The sequence below is a fragment of the Mercurialis annua genome, linkage group LG3, assembly GCF_937616625.2.
Source record: "Mercurialis annua linkage group LG3, ddMerAnnu1.2, whole genome shotgun sequence".
NCBI classification, from domain to species: domain Eukaryota; kingdom Viridiplantae; phylum Streptophyta; class Magnoliopsida; order Malpighiales; family Euphorbiaceae; genus Mercurialis; species Mercurialis annua.
The window spans coordinates 11,862,157-11,884,230 of NC_065572.1; the positions used below are offsets into that span (position 1 = coordinate 11,862,157).

Below are 22,074 nucleotides of genomic sequence, written 5' to 3' on the forward strand. Positions count from 1 at the left end.
TCAGTGCCCAGATTGAAAGCAATTGGGTTGCTTCCCCTCATCGGATTAGTTTGGTATTGAGGTGTTGAAAAAGAGGGCCCTCCGGTATTGCTTTTCTCCCCGGAGTTGTGAAGCTCGTCTTCCGTCACGTTGATTATCTCCGGAGTGTTTTTTGGATCCATTGGTTGTTTGTCTTTCAGGTTCACTCTTTCAGAAGTCATCTTCTTCAATGAAATTTGTTTTTGAGTTCAGAAAAGCTCCTTCTTTTTGAAGTTTAGTTAAGCTTTTCCCACAGACGGCGCCAATTGATGGAGTCTGCCTTCTGAACCGGTGAGTAGACCTGCAAAACAAGGTAGAAGCTAACCGGATGGTGGTTGTCCGATTAACTCTCCGATGCTAAAGTCAGTTTAGAGTTTTGAGCAGCGTTTTGTGTATATGAATGTAATAATCATTCTAGGCATACCTCGTGCTCCTTTTATAGTAGTCGAATATACCTAGTAGAGTCGTATTAGGCAGGTGAATCCTACTTTGTAGGGATTCGGCAATATCGTAGGGATTCTCCTGATTAGTCGTGATCTACCTTAATCTGATAAGAGTCCTATTTAGCAACGTCTTCCTAAATAGTTTTATCTTTCTAAAGTAGAGCTTATCCTTCCATATATATATATAGTGTTTGTGTCCGAATAGGACAATACTTCCATTCTTAGTCGATTATCCGAATCCCTGACCTAACGTGCTTTGGGCGGATCATGTGGTATTCGGTCTTTATTGGCATATCTCCGAATCTCTAAGGATTCGGTCTTTATTGGCATATCACCGAGTCTTAAGGGATTCGGCGTCTCCTTCATATCTTCGGATCTTCAGGGGGAGTCCGGTATCACCTGAGAATGGATCTCCTGTGACTCGGCTCCATTATATTTACTATAGGATTCGGTATCCATCACTAATAATAAACTAAGCAATGAGTTACTTTAATATTTTATAATTAAAAAAACAAACAATAGTAAATTGGTTTATTAAGTAAACCGATAGTAAACCGTTAGTAAATTTAAATTACGAATTTTTTGAAAACCGTATTTTTAGAATTGAAAACCGTATTTTTACAATAATTTTGGTCAAACCGTATTTGTATAATTACTTTGGTCAAATTATATTTTTGAATATATTTTACGGGTGTCTAAAAAAACCCCTATTATCAATGCGAGATATTACACGAATAGACTCTAATTTGAATCTCAATATAGAGCCGAATTCCCGCCAAAACAATGGAGAAATATTTTGATTTAGTTCAAGCCTAATTTTAAGATTTATATTTTGGAGTCGAGCTCGAACTTTACAGGCTCAATTACAATCTTATCTCTTGGTATCAATGTTTGTACAAGGTTGATTAAGCTTCTTCAGTGGCACTAGTTTGAATAAGAGGAGTTTTTGGACCAGATGATTGGGAAGCTTCATTCTTGAGATCCATTTTCATTTCTTTCATTTGTCCCCACATCACACTATAAAATCCAACTGCAATAATGATTGATCCAATCACACTGCAATCAAACATCATATGGCACCCCATTATGTCTCCAGAGATGAATCAGTTTGTACCCTTTATTATTGAGGAACAAAAAATGCTGATTTATATAAACTTTAACCCGAGTTTAGATTCGTAAAAGCTCAGACTTGAATCGATCACAACTTTATCTATCGTAATTATTTATCTAGTTCTTAAATATTTATGGAATTTTTTACAAAAATACCTATTTTCAGCTAAATATTTATAAAAATACGCTTTAATCTTTTCAGTTGCAAAAATACGCTATTTTGGTAGATCATTAGTAAACCGTAGATTATTGGTAGATTGAAAATATAAAAGCATATTTGTGCAAAAAAAAAATAGAAAAGGTATTTTTGCAACAGCAAAAAGTTGAGCGTTTTTTCAAAAATTTCAAAAAAAAGCGTATGGGCGTAATTTCCTCAATATTTATTCCCTTATTGTCTTTATTTTTTATAATAAAATACAAATAGTAAAAAAATTCAAATATGAAATTCTTAAATTTGAACAATAAGGTACTACCACCACTAAACTAAATAAGTGAAAACATTCTATTAGTATGCTGATAATAAGTAGTACTTAAAGTAAGATGATATTTACCTGCCAAGATAAAGGGTGTCCCCAAGAAACAAGACTGTCATAAAAACTGCAATGGCAATCCCCAAGGGTTTGAACATGGCTACATAAACTGGTCCCTTCTTCCTTAAGCACCATGTGTGAATAGCTATACGAAATATACTCCCAAATACAGCCTATAAATCATTCAATATCAACCAATTAACATTTCACTAACCCACTTATACTCTCTCATTTTTCTAGATAAAAAATTGAAAAACAAGAAAATAATTCTTTAAAAAAATAAAGTGTTAGCGTACTACAGATGTAATCGAGCGAAAACACCGTAAAATTTGACTCAACTTGGTTACACTTACACCCCTATAGCAAACAAATAGTTTGATCTAACGTTCCATCACAAGTTATAAACATTAATACTGAGGAAAGAGAGTGTAACGTTAACAGAATAATGGTAAAATGATGGGTTTTGTCGGTTGTAGTTCAACTCACAGTGTATACAATGGCAACAATTTCAATGGAGGACTTTAATATCCAAGCATTTGGGTTTCTTTCTAATACCAATGAGAAGACTGCACTTTGGATTGTGATAAAGAATGTGAAAAAGAAGACTATGGTCATTGGTTCTCCATGCTCCTTAACTGTAGCTCCCTGCACAACGAAAAGAATAAGTTGTATAAAATGGAATATCTAAATTCCGTTCATTCGGCTGTTCAACGATATGCATACGAATTGTTTTATAGTACCAAGGAGCTAAATTTAGCAAGAAAAAAGAAACAACAGAAAAGATAAATCCTATATAAGACGACAGAATTATACCTGAGCAATGTTCCATGTTGCAGACAGAAGACAAACGACTAAAAGGAGAACACCTCCAAAGATCCATTCAGGATTTTGTGAGAAAATTAGCTGATGATGGTCAAAAGTTCTCATCAAAACAGCAGGGCCTTGGTAAAGGGTCACTATAAAAGCCCCTCCTACTGATACAACGGCACCTAAAGCTTTCGCTTGGCTACTTGATCTTCTTACATCAAAAGTCTCCATCCTATAATTTACCATCACAGTAAAAACAAATCAATCATTTTCAAGAGGAAACAATTCCAATAGCAAAACATAGAAGGAAAAAAAAAGGGGCTTCTACCTTACAATGACAGCAAGCAGGAAAGTGAAAATGGGAATAAGATTGGCCAAAGCAGATGAAAGAGTAGGAGAGCTCAGCTTGACACCAGATAGAAACAATATCTGTCCTGTACTCCTACAACAGACACATAATTAATCGTTTTGAAGCGAAACTATTATTGTTTAGGAACAATCTATACATGATAAAGAAAATTACCCAATTAATCCAAGAAGGAAGAATCTGAAAAGAAGTGAGTGTGTTATAGGAGCTCTCTTCTTCCTGCAACAGATGACACTTTTTAGAAAAAATAAAATCCGCACGAAACTTAAAACTTGCGAATCAAGAAACGGTGATGATTTACCTGTGGAAGAGGAAATAAGGAAGAAGTAGAAGGGTAGCAAGGGCATTATAGTAGACAACAGAAACATATTTGCTCATTCCTTTAGCTAAAGCTGCTTTACTGATTGTTGAAACACCAACATCAGTGAATTCAACTGCTATCATTGCTGCAAAGGGTAGTAAATCCCTTACCCAAGATGCTACCTCCATGTCCTCCACTCCTGGTTACTTGCACAATGCTTCACTTAGTTTCCTTCTTCCTTGTGCAAGAAAAATGACAGATAGGATATTTTGTCTTTCCCTGAAAAAAAAAGGGATGTATGAGATTAAAGGAGCTATATGTACATAGAGTTAATTTAAAAAGGGTAAGAAAAAAGAGCTGCAGAATAACATAATATTGAAGATTTCATCTCCAGAAATATTCTGGCCTGGCTGGCTCGCCAACAACAAAAGCCAAAAAGACTTAAAGTTTAATGTTCAATAATACAACTATTATATGATTACATTATGACCAACCAACTAATATTAAAAAAATTAGAATAATATGCAAGCAATTAAAATTTAAAAATGAGCACAATTGACAACAAAAAGCGTCCGCTTTGGAGATAAGAAATGGTTTTAGTAAATTAATGATTATCCTATTGTACGACCCACTCTACTAGTGTGTGTATATATATTAAGATAGCACCTTGACTCACCACTTACCCCACATTGGCCTCACCAAAATATAAAAGTAATTGTTAAATCCATTTTCTCTGGATGATCCAATACCAATGACACCCTCCATGACCTCCGGCTCCAAGTCACTATATAATATAAACTTTACACGTTGATTATAGTTTATAAGTAATATTTGCTTTTATCTTAGCTATCATCCATACATATATAACGATGCCGTCTACAAATTATCAATCATTTAATATAATTAGAGAAATACAACAGGTTTTCAGTTCTTCCTCCGTTTTCTTTTTAAGAAAGGCATTGCACTGAGCCTAAATCCGCCAGTTTTACTGTCCGTGCTTTCTGGCAGAGACGAACTGACTTTGAGATGATCACCACTGTCCCCAGCATTTATGAAATCCATAGCCGGCTCGCTATCATGTTGGGTATCACTGAATGTTCTTTTGGCACTAGAAACTGATGGATCTGAGCCCTTACATCTGTCAGCTTCTTCCGTATCTCCCAAGAGTTTGGAAGAATCGGGTGTTTCCCAGACATGATGCATAGATGGGCTATAAGCAGCATTTTGGTCGGGATCTGTCTCACTTTCCTCTATGCAAAACCCCCCTCCCATTTTAAAGTAATCTTGAGAGACACCAACTTCAGTTGGATTGTTATTTGGGTTCACACCAGCTTCACCAATAACATCATTGTTAGATAAACCCTCCTTCCCTCTTTCAAGATAGTCTTTAAAGAGGTATCCCGGTAAATTATCTTCCACTTTGAGCTGTTCCTCAACACTGTGGCTAGTACTGGCATCTCTACTTGCTACGACTCCAAATAGGCCCGGTTCTACTGCCTCTTTGTTACACCGTACATCTACTGTTCTGTCCACATCAGTTTCCAAGTCATCCTCGGTGTAACTTGCGGGCTTCCTAGAGCGTGCTGACTGGAATAAAACGAGAGAAATGGTGAGCCTTTCATACCAAAAGATGAAACAAATTTAATTTTGTTAAAGTCATCCTCGGTGTAACTTGCGGGCTTCCTAGAGCGTGCTGACTGGAATAAAACGAGAGAAATGGTGAGCCTTTCATACCAAAAGATGAAACAAATTTAATTTTGTTAGAAAGAACTGTCAATCTATTATTTGGTACAATTTAGAATCAGGAAATGATTAGATTTTTGTAATGGCCTTCCCATTTTTATTACATGATACACCAAAATTTCAATCTTCCAATGACATTTCACATCTAAATATAACTTGGATTTTAAGAAAAAGCATCTATTTGTATGTTTCTTCTAAAATTTTAATATACAAAAATACTCCAAAGAGCGCAATACAATGACACTCCGTTCACACAGAGACCTAATTTTATGACAGCCCCTCGTACAGATGTCATGCAGAAAAAAATTCCCAAATGAATGTATCATATAACTCAAAGCCCTAGACAGGCAATAGAACTATGAAGAAAGCGCATCATATAAATCCAGTTGATATGTTTGATAAGACTTTCATGCTTAACTAGATGGAATAAAAAGCATCTAATATGCAGGAAACAGCACAATGATAAAGAACTTAACCCATTCCTTGGTTACATAGCAGCCCAATGTTAAACAAAATAAATGCATGTATCCCAGAATGCTTAACATCGAACCAAAAGAAAAGGCAGTCGTTTAAACTGAGTTTCCAGTTTAACTGTTGAACTAAAGCCAGTAAGGTTTCCCAAGTATGAGCACACTTAAATTTATCAAAATAAAAACATATCCTTTACACTATGAAAGATGCAAGCAGGAGCAAAAGATTTTTAACTTACCCTTCGAACTTCTTGTGGCCCTTTTGACTTTTCAACACAAACTTCTAGCTCATCGTAACCATCAGTGACATGATCCTCACTGGAATCAGAGTGCTCAATTCCCCTTTTCTTTCCCCTTCCTTCCCTCTTTCCAACGCTTCTCCCTCTTCTTTTCCCTCTTCCATCTTTGCATTGTGATTTCTGTCCTGAATTATCCACTTCAGTCAAAACAGGTTCTCTACCAACTCTTTTCCTAGATCCCTTAGCAGTAGCTACTCCTGCAGATTTGGTCTTCTTGCTTGAAACACCCCCCTTTGCCCTCTTTGAAGCCGTAATTGTTGTTTTCTCCTTTTCAGGAGTATTTTTTTTCACATCATCGTCCATCAACTCTGAACATTGATTTCCTTTGATCCCTTTGAGTGCTTTTTCTATCCTCTTACTTCGAATTTTCGCAAATCTCTCATTAAAGGTGTAAAATGCTTCCAGCCGAAGTTGAGTCTTCAAATGCACCAAAAACAAATTTTATTAGCACTGGTGTTGCTAAGTCCAAACACGTTAGAGATAATGAAACTAATGTTGAAGTCTTATTAACAGCTTGACCTTTTAAGCGAGTTGGTTATTTAACAAAACAAAACTAACCATTTCGAACAAGGGAAAAAGAGGTTTTGCTTAAAACATTAGCACATATTAATCTCTATAGTGATAACTGATAACTAGTTTCTTCTGTGATGCTATGCATGTCTCCTGAACATACATGTACGTGGTAGTGTAAGGATAATGCATGCATGGGCACAACCAAGCATTTATAAATAAACAAGAGAGAGAGACGGAAAGATAAAACACCTCATGTTTATTGTACTCTTTCAGAACAGGTAACAGCAACTCATCTGATTTTTGCAAGCCCCATGCAAACTTTTCCCAGCATAATCTGTTTCCCAGAAAATGAGATAATCAACAAAGTAATTGCAAAATTTCTGTATAACAAATATCCCAGAAAGAGAACATGAATGTCATAGCCTCACAGGATACTACTGTAGGTACATAAGAAAAAAATGTTCAATCATTGGAATCCAGACTGCAGCATGGATAACACAATTCAACAGGATCATCATCTTCCGGAACAAACCCAAGCACGCAGCCTTGCATCTAAAATATGAGACCATAACTTACCGACGAAGAACATTAAGATCTGGCTTTCCCCATGTGAAAGGCTCAGTTGATTTGTCCACTTGTGGACACAAATATGCAGAAATAACAGCTTCACTTGGGAAAGAAGAAGGAACATGCCAGTTCTTGCTCACATTTCTCTGCGAAAAAAATGACGAGATACCCAGCTTGAGGTCATCACAAATATGTGCCGATAATGGAAAAGCTTACAGCAGAAACACAGTTCTCACATGTTTATCCATGAAAATCTGCCTCGTATCATGAATGCGATCTGCAGAATCTTCCTCCTTGTGAGCTTCTGATATGTTCTGGTTAAATGAATCAACTCTGCTATTGCTAGTTCCAGAACTAGGGTCGCCTTTCTTCATCATACTGGCATCTGTTTTCAAGTCAAACTTCCTTAAAATGGTTGGATCTGGTGATTCAATCCATTCCCGGAATTTCTCAAGTCCATTGCCTTCTGGGAATGCATTCACGACCTCAATCGCATTAACTATGCCAATCCCACTACGTCAAATAAAACTCATTCAAGTCCATATACAAAAAAAATGAAATCATCAAATTTAATATGCATCATAATGGATTTTATATCCCACCACAGATAACCAGCAATAACAGCATATGAGCATGTCACTACAATGCTTTGTCAAAAAAAGAAAAGCATTTAAAAAAAAAAAAGCATGGCTGTTAATTACCTTATGCCCTCAGTATAATCACTTCCCAGAAGTAGCGCCATGCGAATTAATTTTTCTCTGGTTAAGCCTAGCTCTTTTTCAATATCCTGACAAGCAAAATGAAAGAGCATTAAAGAAAACAAGTGTAGAACCTATAGAGCTTGAGCTTAAAGGAGCGTCAAATATATCCAAAAGAAGGATCCTATAAATTGCAAATGTATTTTTAACATCTTTAAGCAAAAGAAACAAATCAACGAATATGAATCTCTATGAGTTGTCATATTATAGGCAAAAATAAAAGCACAAAATAAACATTTTGGAACAAAATATTGGCACATCATGCTCAAATATCATTTTCGGAGAGGAGATGAAATCTAGGATTATAATCATGTGCCATACACACCTTCATGAAGTATGTCTCCACGTATTTGCGGTCATCAAAAATATTCTTATATACATTGCTAGCCCCAAATAAAAGCACATCAGAGTCATCAGTCACAACACCATCAACAAGATTTACAAGTTCCATGTAGGCACATTGAGCCTCTGCTTCCATTGGCGCTATGATATATGGTAAGCCAAACATCTGCAAGAGTTCCTGCAGTAATAGAATAAACATAATAACAATTTAAATCGTCTGAAGGGAAGAAAAAAAGGAGAAGCTATGATCACGGTATCGCCTAATATGACACATAATCGACAGTAAATGACCCTTGTTTATGAGAAAAAGAGTCATTCTTAGTCGCATAATTTGCATTTCAAATAAAATCTCGAACGCAATATTCTACTAGCAAGGTATCATTGCCCTTGTAAGTCACAAAATAACAGAGTGAATGACAAATACCCCTATGTAAAAGTGAATTGTTATTATTTTGTCACATATTTGAACAACAGTTATCATTTTTTGATATTTTCATTTAATCACTTAGGGTCCATATGTTTCACTGAAGTTTGCAGGGAATGTGAATGAGAATAGAATGAACTACATTCCATAATTTTGGTAGAGGAACAATTAACTCAAAATGGGAATAAGATTCCTCCATCAATGGGAATCACTCATTCCCTCTCTCCTTCTGGGAAATGAGCTTCTCATTCTCATGGGAAAAAAAATAGATTACCTGTAGTTGGTCAAATAAAAAGAAAATAGATACACATAAACCATTTAAAGTTTTTAAATAAAAGTATTTCACAGATGTATACATTATACACCTATTATGAAATTCCCATCTAGTGTACCCTACAAATATAGATATGCGGTTCTTTTGGAAAAAATATCACCAATATGAAAATGAGAACTGCTTTTTTACTTTTTTGCAAAATTTGCATATGAAGGACTGAATGAGAAGTGATTAAATGGCTCCATGGTCAGTACTCGAGTATGAGAAGACATGTAATGAATCAATAAACATTCATTGATATTAAGAAAAATTAATCATAATAATTCATCAGTTAAACCATGCGAGTTGACATAAAAGTCAACCAACTTGGAGTACATACCTGACATTCTGCAAACATCTCACTGCTAACTGATTCAGCATTGCGTTCAAGCTTCTTTTGTTCAGATCCTAGGTTCCTACTTTCTTGATCAAGAATCAGAATTTCCTCCTGCAAAGTGGTCTCTGAGAAATCAGCCTGTAGATTCTCATTGCTTGCAAATTTATCCATGTCCTGCTCCTCATTATATTGATGATCAGAATTTCTTTCTCTACCCAAGTTGGGTTCCCAATCAGTTCCAATTGTTGAATCTATGGATGGCTCCATAATAGATGTGGAGGGGCTGGTTATCTCAATTAAATGACAAGATGATTCTGTATTTTTCCCCTCGTTGACCGACGTATATGGTTTTGCTTCTACTTTGTCTCCTTTGTCTTCAGACGATATTTCGCAAGGCAAGGAACCACATGCTGCTTCGGGGACATGAGAAACCCCAACACGATTCTTAGTGTCTGAAGATTGCTTCACAGCCACATGGGTCTCATTTGCTTCCAAAGGAGCAGCTGATTCTGCAGATGGAAATTCTCTTGTATCTTGACTTGGCTGTTCATCATTAGATTTCATATCTTTTACATATGATTTATTTGTCAGGATTCTTTTATTATCAGGATCATGCATCTCAGACAACTTCATCTGGCTCTGTGAAAGAGAAGATGAGACCTGTGCGATATCACTTTGACCCACCCTGTCCATCTTTCTAGTTGCAAAAACTTCAGAAGAGAATTTATCTTGTTGGGTCACATCCTTCTCAGGAAGAATAAACCCAGCAGTATCATCTTCATGCTCCAATGGTGTGGTGTTGAATTTCTCACCCCCAGATTCCTCAAGACTTCTCCTTATTGCTTCTTGCAAATCAGCCTCTTCCTCCAAATAACTTCTGGAAGCTGGCTTTCTAGATTCAGATGGAAATAAGGAATTTTCATGATCACCGCCTCCATCCTCCCATTCCACTTCACTATCATCAGAAATGATGCTTTCTGTACGCTGGGGATTAGTTTCTAACGTCAAATCATTAATAGCACTGTCACCTCTTGTATCGATAACTCCTTCCTCCCAATCACCATCAGAAGAATCTGAAATCTGCCCTCTTAATGCAACATTGTCAGCAGAAGGCATATTAACAGATTGTGCAGCTACTAAAGAAGTAAATACATCATCATCATTGTCAAAACAGTCATCAACTTCAAAAGATATCTGAATAGAACCCTTATTTTCTAAAACCAACTGCTGGGTTCTCTCATCTGACTTAACAGATTCACCATTTTTGTCATGGGAACTTTTCGCCTGCAGATTTTCACTAGCAGTGCCTTTTGGAGATCCAGTTTTATCTCTGTTCGGCTCAGGTTGAACACTTGCTGTCTTATTTGCATGTGTTCTTTCTTGTTCAACTTCTTTCATCAAGTCCAAGTTCCTTTGCAAATCACGTGTCATGCGCATCCCCATGGCTCTCACTCTACTTACTCGAATACAGCCTCTTTCATCCAAATATGTCTCAACATCTTCATCAAATGCCCCTCTAGATTCATCTTGGACAAATCCTATAACAGCATTGGACTTACTAGAAGATGGAACACTATTCGCAGAATCTGAAAAAGGATTCCTTAGTGGTGTCTGCTGATGCTTATTTCCATTTCTATGCACTCCATTAGATGCCAGCAATCTATCATGTATAACAAAGTAACATTTAACTTGAAAGTCTATAAGAGAAAAAGTACATACAAATAAAAGCCCCATCACTTGGAAATTAAATTAGAGCAACTGTCATCAAGAAGCATTAAGCACCAGTAAATAGCTATCTTTTTTTCTTGGTTTTCATCTATGTGTATGTGTATGAATGAGAAGCAGAAGAAGATAACATAATTACTTACTGTTTGTCTCCAGTAAAAGATGAAGAGAAGATAAACTCTCTATTGGCTTCTGAAGCTATTCGTGAAGACTGAACACCACCTACGCCATTGCCAGCAGCAGCTTTCTGCACTTGATCTATTTCCCGGCGGAAAGCAACAGTTTTAAGATAAGCCTCTATTTGTAACTCAGAAAATTTCTCAGGTGCCTAGAGGGCATAAAAAAAAACCAATAAGATACACCATATATGAACTACAGACTAATGTGATACCCACCATGCAAACAAAGACGCCACCAGGTTAAGGGAAAAAAATAGACTTAAGTATCAGTTTGCCCCTTACACTTGTAGGCAATGGGAAATTAACACCAAGATTAACTTTGAACGTGTAAATTTTAATCAATTAGACCAATATAATGTCCATGACGGGCTTAATTGAAAGAAATAAAGTTCAATTAACTCCTCAATTTATTTGCATTATAAATTAGTCTAAGAGTGAACAAAAACAAAAAAAAATATAATATTATTTTTTTAAATCTAATAATTAACTAATACTATAAATAAAATTCATTATTAAAATTACCATAATATCTTCAATAATAATTATATTTTTCTTTAACTCTGTACGCACCTAAATAGCCTGAGCTAACAGCAAACTAGTACAGGCTTGAGACATTACAACAATATAAAAAACACAAATACAGTCATATGAAACATAATAATTAAAATAATCAATAACTGACCTTCTTGACTTTTTGATACTTTTGTCTATTTTCAGCCATCAACCTCTCTCTCATCTACAGAATGGAAGATCAACAACTAATATGACAAGATAAAAGTAAAATGCGGGAGAGATCTGAAAATAAATTATCCCAAAGCAACATACAATCTTCAAGCCAAAGTTTACCTGGACAAGAAGATCAAGTTGCATTGAGGGTGGCAGAGCTGCTAAGACAGCAGGGTCAACTTTCCCAAACATTGCTGGCTGCAAAATAGTATGGAGTGCAACAACCATGAAACACAGATGCATGGACTTAAAGTCAAACGTATATACATAGAGGAAAAACATAGGCACAAGGTTCATAAGAACATCACAACTTCAAAACAGGAATCTACTTCTCAACCAAGGATGTGAAGTAAAAAAATTCAACATGACATGCAAGAGAATATTCAGTGGTTTCACGGATGCTGGACTCAACAGTGAAACAAATAAAAGCAGGCACAAAAATATACTGAAATTACTAAACTTACCTACCACACTAAGCTTGTCTAATTCCTCTACAGCCTCTAGAGAATGTCAATCTCATGTGTAAATATATACTTACTTTTTATTAAGTATAAACCTTCCCTCAAACTTACTGAAATTACCAGGCTCAGGAAACAAATCAATTAAGCTTGCCAAATTAGCATCTCCTGAAAATATAAAAGCCACAGCCTATGAAGGCTCTAATTTGCATGTCCAATTGGCAGACTTACGAGTATCATTTCTTCATCTTCATCATTTCCTTCCTCCTCAGAAAGGATTGCAGCAGCAGAAGTTGATGCTGTCTTAGTTAGTCTCTCTTCTTGTTCAGCCACAATAGATGCTGCCAACCTAAATCAACTCATCAAAACAATGAACTGCATATTCAATGGATTTAAAAACAATGTAATTACAGCCACAAGAAACAGCTTACATTTCATCTAGCTTTTCCTGGTTATTCTTTGCCACCAAATCGTCCTGCTTTAAATCACTCCTTTCTGTGTCTGTCAGATCTATTAAAACCTCCGTGACCTCTGCATTACTCATGTGATCCTTATTCTGCTATTTTGACAAAAGCAATAAATTATTAGCACTAGGTCACCATTTATAGCCTTTGACAAGATGAGATTTTGTACAATTGTTTCACATAAACTAATTAAAAATAGAAAAGAGGATATGAAGAGTTCATATATAGCAACCAGTACCACAACAAATAAAAAACTTACAGAAGGTGCATAACATAAACTAATAAAACATCATACAACAATCAGAACAAACTCTGACAATAACATGCTTTAAATCAAAACCAAATATAGTTGTGTGAAAATAATACTGAATTACAAATAGAAAAACAGAAAATACGTAACTTTGTGTGATTTGGAAAATAGCCTAGTTCCACTTGTGAATGAAAATAAAACCCAATAAGAAAATCAATGCATGCACATCAAGAAAAAATTCTCCCAAAAACTCTAACCTTGCAGGTTGCAAAATGAGAGAGAGTATAAGCACCATATCAAACTTGGAATAGGTTTGCCAGAAGTAAATTGATTTTGGTCAAAAAGGTTTATATATACTACCCCAAAACTTGTGTACCTCCATTAACCTCATCAAATTTCCATAGATATTGAGTTAAAATCTGGGATTGGTAGCAATTTGTGGCACGCAAAAAAAGGGGGAAAAAGCATACACATTTATGATACTAGAGAAAAATAAAGCCAGAATGTCGTTCATGTAAAACTGCGATAATTAAGCTGTCCATAACTTTTGTAACCAGAGGTTATCTTGATATTCAATCATAAACATACACAAGCATTAAAGAACCAACCTTAATAACTTCTTGATTATGCCTTTTCTTTTCCCCTATTAACCTCTCGCTCATCTATAAAATATACCAATCATCAACTTTCATCGGAACAAATTTAAGCGGCATCTCCAAAAGTAGAGAAAAAAAAGCTTATTAGCTTATATAGACTTACCAACTGTTACTCACCAGAATATCATGTTGCATGGACGGAGGCAAAGACGCCAAGACAGAGGGATCAACATTACCATCCATTGCTGGCTGAATCAGAAGTTGTAGGCCAAAAAAGTTTAGCATTTTGAAAAATCCAACATACAGCCATAAAAGTAATTTTGACACCGAAAGACCAGCATCTTATCTTCATATGATTTAGATCATCTATGTTAAGATGCATTTTCAAATTTGTATGGAAAATACAGACTGCAAATAAATTAAGCTTCAAAACTATGTATTGTTTTTCCACCCACTAGCAACTCTCGGGTGATTAGCCTGCACAACTAGTTCTAAATAAAACAACAATCATGGAAATTGCCAAAATTCACAAATTCATGAAATTGTAAATTATGTCAACAGCATTACAGAATAGCAATTTAACTACAATAGTAACTGAGAGAATACATTTGTGCCATAAAGTTATAAAAGTTTTATGATTATTTGACTTACCAATATGATCTCTTCACTTTCATCACTGTCTTCTTCCTTCCTACCAGCAGAGGTTGATGCACTATAATTAAAATGCCCCTCTTCCTCGGCTGCTATAGATGCCGCCAACCTAGATCAAACAAACTTATATAATAACACTCAACAAATTCACCATAGCCAAACTCAAAATCATTAATCATGTATACAACTATAATCACATAAAATCTCTTACATTTCATCCAAAGCTTCCCGATCAAAACTCTCTACTTTATCACCCCTATTCTCTATTTTGCTCTGCTCTGATAAAACCTTCTTTCCCTTAGCATCATCATCAGCCTGCTGCGTTTGCCTCTGATTCGCAAGATCCTTCGCCAATTCTTTAAGCCTCATCGACTTGAGCTATAATAAGCACGCAAAGTAAAACAAAATAGCAAAAAATCAATCAAATAGAATTCTACTTAGTCTAAAAATTCTAACACTAAAATATTTCAACATTTAAATAAAAACAGATTTAACGAACATGATTAAGTAATAATTGCTCAGCGGTTTTTCGAATCTTCGCCTGAGCATTCTCGCGCTGTCTCCGTCGAGCAATTACAGTGCGGCGTTTCAAAGCAGGAGTAGCGCCGTCGAAGACAAACACAGGCTTACATCTTAAATACAAAAGCTTACAAATTCTTCGGAAAAAACCTAACAAATGTGCGTTCCGCACCATTTCTCCTTTCTCGTCCCTCATTGCTTTCATAAACTGTACCATCCATATACTCGCATCTACAATCGATTAAATAATTAAAACAATTTATTATAATCAAAACTAACACTAATTTTAAACTTCACGATTTGATTGATTGTGTAAGCTTGTGAAACTAACCGATTGCGAGCTTCTTTCCGGCGAGGGTTTCAACGGAGACGCGGCGGCCGACGGGAGCGAGTAGGTCCCACAGACCGTGGACTCCCATTTCTTTATTTTAAATGTGAGGATTATTTTTCTTCTTTGTGGAACAGCTTCAGTTACGAAGAAATTGCCGCCAAATAATTAAAGGACAATGTACTTTGGAAGAATAGAGTTATACCGTATAACGACGTCGTTTACTTGATGGGTTCAAAGTAACAAAGTTGGGGATGGCAGCGGGTAGGTGTAGGGGTGTGCAAGAATAGCAAATCCAAAATTTTTGTAGACAGAGCCGATCATTAACCGTGGGGTGAATGGACCGTCTAAAACCGATTTTCCAAAACGAATCGAAATAATAAGTAGGGTTCGGTTGTAAATTTAGTTCGGTTTGATTCTATTTGAATTTTGATATTTATATGTCTGAATCAAACTGAAATTTTTATATATCTTATTCGAACTGAAAATTGAATATACATATAAAATAAAGACAGTGTCGGAATTGAAACGACCTAGTACGAACATATTTTCAGAGTTTCTTGAGAGTAGCCGGGTATTATCGACTTTTCGTGTAAGATTTTTTTAAAATCTTTGCACCATCAAAATAACTTAGAAGAATGCAAAATTTGAATGGACGGATAAATGTGAAGAGCAGGGGCAGAGCCAATCGCCGAATCAACGAATTTCACAATTTTACAAAATCGCCAATACTAATCAGTTTAACACATATTACATTACCATATATCCTAATATCAGTGCTTTATCAACTTTAAATCATTTTTTAATGTGTTTTATACATTAACTTGTGTTGAGTCAAAAATCATGGAATGGTCGACATTTTTGTCCAAATCGTCGATTTACAATACTTTACGACATGGACATTAATTATTTATATTATCATTTTCATATCATAAACAACATTGAAACAAATATATCTAAAAATTGAATCAATCTCGTGGTTAAAATCCTAAATTATTGTTTCGTCCAAAATTAGAGTTTCAGCGTTGAACTTATCCTAAATCCATGAACAACGATAAAACCTTTTAATGATTCCCTTTAGGATGATCAGGACACGTTCTAACATGATCAGAATGTATTAATTCAAAGAAAATGTTAAGAACTTTAACATTCGAGCAAAGAAATTTGTCGGGTTCACGAACATTTCAGAGATTATTCTTCCTCGCCTATAATTTCCGGTTTTGTATGCAATCTTTGTGATGTTTAGATGTTATTTAGGGTTAGTATAGGTTTAGATAATGTTCCTAGGGTTTCTTGAGCTCCCAAGATCGAGTTAGAGGCAAAAATGGTATCGTTTTTTTCGCAACGATCATGTATATAGGTCCTAAACAAACCTAGTGCACGTTTGTGCACCCTTTTAACAAGGCTACATGTTTGTGCAGCACGGTTCACGTTCGTGCACTTAGTGTACTGCCTTGTTTTGGAAACACTGCCATAAAACCAACCGCTCCAGTCAATAGTTAGCTAACCCTCTTAAAAAGTCCTCTTACAATTTGTATTTAAATCCAATAGTATATAAGATTGGGAGAGATTGTTGTTTTATAAACTATGACGGTATTCGGGAGGCATCCTAAATCAATCCACGTAACTCCCAACAATGATCGAAAATTTGTATACTTATCTGTTTACCTTCAAAAAATATACGAAATTCAATTTTGATCAACGACCAAATCGTTTAATAAATTATAATCATAATTCACTTTGATATCTCAATTATTATATAGCTTTTCAATTTCGGTATACATCCTCATCCATATTCTCATTTCTCTATTACATATACCAATCACACATAACCCACATATTTCATTCATTAATTCTCGCCATATGCATTTCACATTATTCAACTCGAGAGACATTCAAACTCAATCTCGAGTAATAACTTAATGCATTTTTACGCATATACTCATAGTCATTCTTAATACCTCAAAAATTTCATACCTTTTATCAATTGTATACATTTTTACGCATATACTCATAGTCATTCTTAATACCTCAATAATTTCATACCTTTTATCAATTGTATACATCTTCGAATGACAGATGCATCTTGTGTCACGTTGGGATTTTAACAGATAACACGTCATACTTTGGAAACTTGCATCACGACGGTGCATGGTATTGCACAAATGCATGAAGTGGTGCATGTTATATATACATATGCATATTTCTCACATTGGGAGCCTATCGAGAACCACTATCCGTTGTCGATGCCACCTATGTTACCCGAACTCGGGTACGGGTGTCGGATTCAGACACATATCTGAAGGTCTGACTCGTTACTCTTCAAATTTGAAGATACGACGGTACTGATCCAAAATCGAACACGGGTGCGGGGACTCGTTTAATTAAAAAGAATTTCAAAAATTTTAAAATATATAAGTCTAACAAAAAATTGTAATATTAAAATCCAATACAGAAAAATAATAAAATAGTTCATATTCTTAACTCTTAAATCTTAATTAAAAATAATAACATAAATTATAAAGTTCTTGAAATGCTCGAAACTATTCCAATATCTCTAGATCATCATCTTCAAATATAATACTCTCTAGTATTGGGTCATCAATAGATAAGTTGACAACATCAAGTACGTCATCATCTTCCGTTGCAAAATTATCACCACCTATATACAAGATGAAGTTAATTTAGTTAAATAAAAATAATTGAAATAAAATGTAATAAAAAAATAAAATAAATATATTACATATATCCCAATATTTTGAATCTCCTTCAATATAAGTTTTCTCCTTTCTTAGAAGCAAACGAAGATTCGAATGAATAAACACCAAATCTTCTGATCTTTCTGACGTCAATTTGTTCCTTTTGGCACTTTGAATGAATGAATATGTCCTCCAATTGCTTTCACAACATGAAGACAATGCAGGTTGTGAAAGTAATTTGAATGCCAAAGATTGAAGTAGAGGAGCAGATGCACCATAATTAGCCCACCAAGAAATCGCGTCTTCATCTATTCTTGCCGCCGTTACATGAGGTTGACCAAAATAATCAGATGATATACAAAATTGCCATATTCTTTTGATGCTTTTCGAAAATCATCTTCGTTTGGAAAATATCTTTTCAAACACTTGTTTCTATTTAGAGAAATTTCCTCATCTTCGTTCGGTGCGTGGCGAAGAACGTCATTCGTACCACCTTGAATCCAACTCTCACGGTAATATTTTGGCACTAGAGAGTGTGCCATACATTGAATAGGAGTGTTACTTTTGTTCCAACGGTTTTCTAATATTTGATGAATAGCGTTAAAAAAAACTCGATTTTCCAATTATCATGTCTTCGCCTTCATGTTCAAAAATAATAACCTTCACATTTTCGATCATACTATCCCACATATCATAGATCATAGGCAAACTAGGAGCATCAATATCAGCGGCCCTCAACATATCAACAATAGGTTTAGTAAATGTCAAAAAATACTCAACTTTATCTCACCATCGATCACTAAGAATTAAATCTTTCACTTCCATTGACTTGATCTCAATAGGTGTTTTTCCATTTATTTTAAAAGTTTTCCAATCAAGAAGTCCAAAAAATATGAGAATATTTTGATTCAATAATTTGACCGACAGCTTTATAATTTGCTGCATTATTCGTCACAATTTGAACCACGTTTTCCGCACCGATTTGCTCCACCGCCTCCATGAATATTTTTGCGACATATTCACTATCTTTGATATTACAACTAGCATCAATTGATTTGATAAACATTGATCCTTAAACTGATGCCGCCATAATATTTATCAAAGGATGTCTTTGTCGATCACCTCATCCATCAGAACAAAGTGAAACTCCCTGCTTTTTCCAACTATTTTTAATTGGTCGAAATAGTCTATTCACAAGGACTTTTTCTTAAGCGAGCTGCGTAATCCGTAATCGATCAAATCTAGGAGGTACATAACCACTCAAATTTCCATTGCTTAAACTCTGACTATATCTTTTAAAGTGAGGGTTTCTAAAAAAAATGGATGGTATTCCTCCCGTATAAAACATTATGTCTGCTTTTTTATAAGCTTCATCTCTTTCTCCAACATTAAACGCCTTTTCTAGCGGACCTTTTCTCCTTTTTTGTTGAGACAAATCTGAACCCGGTGGAAGTCAAGTATATTGTAATTTTTTCGACTGTCAGACAATTGTTTTTTTTTTTGTTATGCTCCGCTTGCTCGTTCTCTTTTTTTAGCGTTTTCCATACATCATCAGAAATCGCTTTGCATGCTTCCACACCTTGATTTGGAAATTTAACTAAGTGAGACTTCACTTTTGTAAAAGAACCGGTAACCTTTTTGCTGCAATAATTGCACGACCACCACCGATTTCCTCCACCGCTTGAAGGAACCTCATGAATAGTAACATGATTCCATAATGGTTTATCATCACAATCTTTAATTTTACTTTTTGGCCTTAAAATTTCTTTGCTAACTTGACAAGAAGACATAATAAAAAAATTAACTTTAGATATTGGTATGACATGCTGATATTAACTATCAAATATTTATATACACATTTTATTATTAGGTTAAATTCTATTCCTATTAAGCTATTATAATACAGAAGGAAATTAAAGTTAGAATTATATGAAAAAATATTTCCTACTACCCAGGCAGCAGGAAATTCTTGCTGCCCATGACGTGGCAGCCTCACAGGCTGACATCTTGCATAAATGTTTTCAAAAGAGTGATGGTCAATTATCTAGTTTAGTTCAAATATTTAACCTAATAATTAACCCATATTGCATAAATGAATGAGAATGGGACCACTTTCGGTAAAGTACAAAAATAATACTTCAAGCACTCAACTGACTAATTAACCTTTAAATTTTAGACATGTGACTTGACATGTTAAAGAGGGCCACTTTTGTACGTGACTTACATCACTTTTTGTGGAAAAGTGGCTTCCAAGCATGGCTAATTAGTTAGGGACTAAAGTGATTCATTAACCACTTTCTAAATAAAACAATAAGAAACCTTTTTCTGTTAACAATTTTGGCGCCGCAACCTAAATTACACAGTACAAACATATTTTCTTTTGAATTATTACTACATTACCTGAGATCATCAATAATATCAAGAAACAAAAAGGTATTTTATTTAAATTTATTTTATTTTATGTTTTACTAATATGTTAATTAAATTTTATATGTTTAAATACTAAGTAATTTTTCAAATTTTTTATAATACTATTGATATAATATTTTTGATTAAACATCAAATTTATGGATATCGAGATTCCATGTCTTAGTATGAAATTTGACAGTCAAGAAAGTGCGTATGCTTTTTATAAAACGTATGCTCATAAAATTGGATTCGGTGTTAGAAAACAATATTTGAAGCAAGTGGATGGACAAATAAAAAGAAGAACTTTTTGTTGTTCAAAGCAGGGTCAACAAAGTGTTGATAAAAGGTGCGAACAGGTAAAATTTGAACATCCAATTTCACGAGTAAATTGTTTGGCACAAATGGCATGTCAACTCAAAGCTTGTGGTATGTTTGAGGTTGTTTCTTTTAAGGAGGAGCATGGCCATGAACTTACTCTTACACCAATGAAACACATGTTAAGGTCACAACGACAAATTACACCTGTTCACAAAGCTATAGCTGATGATGCTGCAAAAGCTGGATTATCTGTTAAGTCCACTATTAATTTACTAACTTCACAAAGTGGGGGTCGTGAATTTAATGGATTTTTGGATAATGATTTTAGAAATTATATACTCCATCCGTCCCACAAAAATAGGCAAAGTTTTTATTTCGGGTATCCATAATATAGACAAAGTTGCTATTTTAATTTGAATTGTCATTTGAATTATCACTATTGTCTCTCATTAATTTCAACCACTGTTGCTATATTCTCTTAATCATTATTAATTATTACTTTATCCAATACAAAAATTAATAATAAACTTAGTTTTCCAAGATTATATTACAATTTTAATAACAATTGTTCACAAAATAGATAATTAATAAATTAAAAATATCTAGATTATTAAATCAAGGGTATAGGAAGTTGCCAATAAATAACTAGTTAACTTCCTTTTTTAATTCTTGTGCAAAGTTGGTTAAGCCTATTTTTGTGGGACGGAGGGAGTATCTGCCAAGCTTAGAACAGAAATTATAAAAAGAGATGGCCATGCTATAATGAAGTATTTTCATAAAATGCAGTTGCTAGATCCTTCTTATTTCTATTTTGTGCAACTTGATGATGATGATGATGATGATAATTCTATATGGCCAAAGCAATTGAAGAGGTATTTCTTGAAACTCATCATCGATTATATGTGTGCATATTTATCAGAATGCAGCTAAAAATTCGAGCCATATTTTTCATTCATCAAAACAGTTTGCAAATGATTTTAGCTCATGTGTTTATGAATATGAAAACGAAGATGGATGGCTTCAAACTTGGAATAGTATGTTTAATATGTATATGCTTAGTGATAATAAATGGTGCAATGTAATTTTTGAAGTAAGAAAAAAATGGGCTATGGTATATGGGCGGCATATGTTTACAGATGATATGATGAGTACGCAGCACAGTGAGTCAATGAATAATGTTCTAAAGAAATATTTGGATGCAAAGAATAATTTTATCAATTTCTTTGATAATTATGACAGGTTGTTTTCAAATAAACGGTATGATGAGTTGCTAGATGTTAACACACACTTCAAAGGTATTCCCTCCATCGGTATATAAGATGTTCCAAAATGAATATATGAACGTTTTAGATTGTGTTTTGCACAAAGTTGATAAGTCTGAATCTGTTAGCAGTTATAAAGTTCAATGTG

The 22,074-nt window shown here is 34.7% G+C and overlaps 2 protein-coding genes across 9 annotated transcripts; both read right to left on the minus strand.

The window, feature by feature from the left end:
• Positions 1-1,187: 1,187 nt before the first annotated feature.
• On the minus strand, positions 1,188-4,349 carry LOC126674736 (WAT1-related protein At5g40240-like). Of its 3 annotated transcripts, none has more exons than XM_056105173.1 (8): positions 4,260-4,349; positions 3,577-3,855; positions 3,432-3,494; positions 3,237-3,350; positions 2,915-3,140; positions 2,588-2,746; positions 2,123-2,274; positions 1,188-1,517 (listed from the first exon to the last, which is right to left on the minus strand). In XM_056105173.1, the coding sequence occupies exons 2-8, from the start codon at positions 3,762-3,764 to the stop codon at positions 1,367-1,369; spliced, it is 1,053 nt and encodes a 350-aa protein (XP_055961148.1). In that variant the 5' UTR covers positions 3,765-3,855; positions 4,260-4,349; the 3' UTR covers positions 1,188-1,366. The 3 variants fall into 3 exon arrangements, with proteins under 3 accessions (XP_055961148.1, XP_050225190.1, XP_050225191.1); XM_050369233.2 differs by lacking the exon at positions 4,260-4,349 and adding an exon at positions 3,946-4,179; XM_050369234.2 differs by lacking the exon at positions 4,260-4,349 and having other exon boundaries at positions 3,577-3,675; positions 3,747-4,178.
• Positions 4,350-4,365: 16 nt separating this feature from the next.
• LOC126674734 (DNA repair protein UVH3) lies at positions 4,366-15,389 on the minus strand. 6 transcript variants are annotated; one of them, XM_050369226.1, is made up of 19 exons: positions 15,242-15,389; positions 14,891-15,141; positions 14,603-14,769; positions 14,392-14,500; positions 13,918-13,989; positions 13,753-13,806; positions 12,862-12,989; positions 12,662-12,779; positions 12,093-12,170; positions 11,929-11,982; positions 11,211-11,395; positions 9,346-11,002; positions 8,252-8,446; positions 7,870-7,955; positions 7,405-7,681; positions 7,178-7,314; positions 6,851-6,935; positions 6,029-6,505; positions 4,366-5,163 (listed from the first exon to the last, which is right to left on the minus strand). In XM_050369226.1, the coding sequence occupies exons 1-19, from the start codon at positions 15,327-15,329 to the stop codon at positions 4,501-4,503; spliced, it is 4,881 nt and encodes a 1,626-aa protein (XP_050225183.1). In that variant the 5' UTR covers positions 15,330-15,389; the 3' UTR covers positions 4,366-4,500. The 6 variants fall into 6 exon arrangements, with proteins under 6 accessions (XP_050225183.1, XP_050225184.1, XP_050225185.1 ...); XM_050369227.2 differs by lacking the exon at positions 15,242-15,389 and having other exon boundaries at positions 15,043-15,134; XM_050369228.2 differs by lacking the exons at positions 14,891-15,141; positions 15,242-15,389 and having other exon boundaries at positions 14,392-14,480; positions 14,603-14,696.
• Between the last annotated feature and the right edge of the window lie 6,685 nt (positions 15,390-22,074).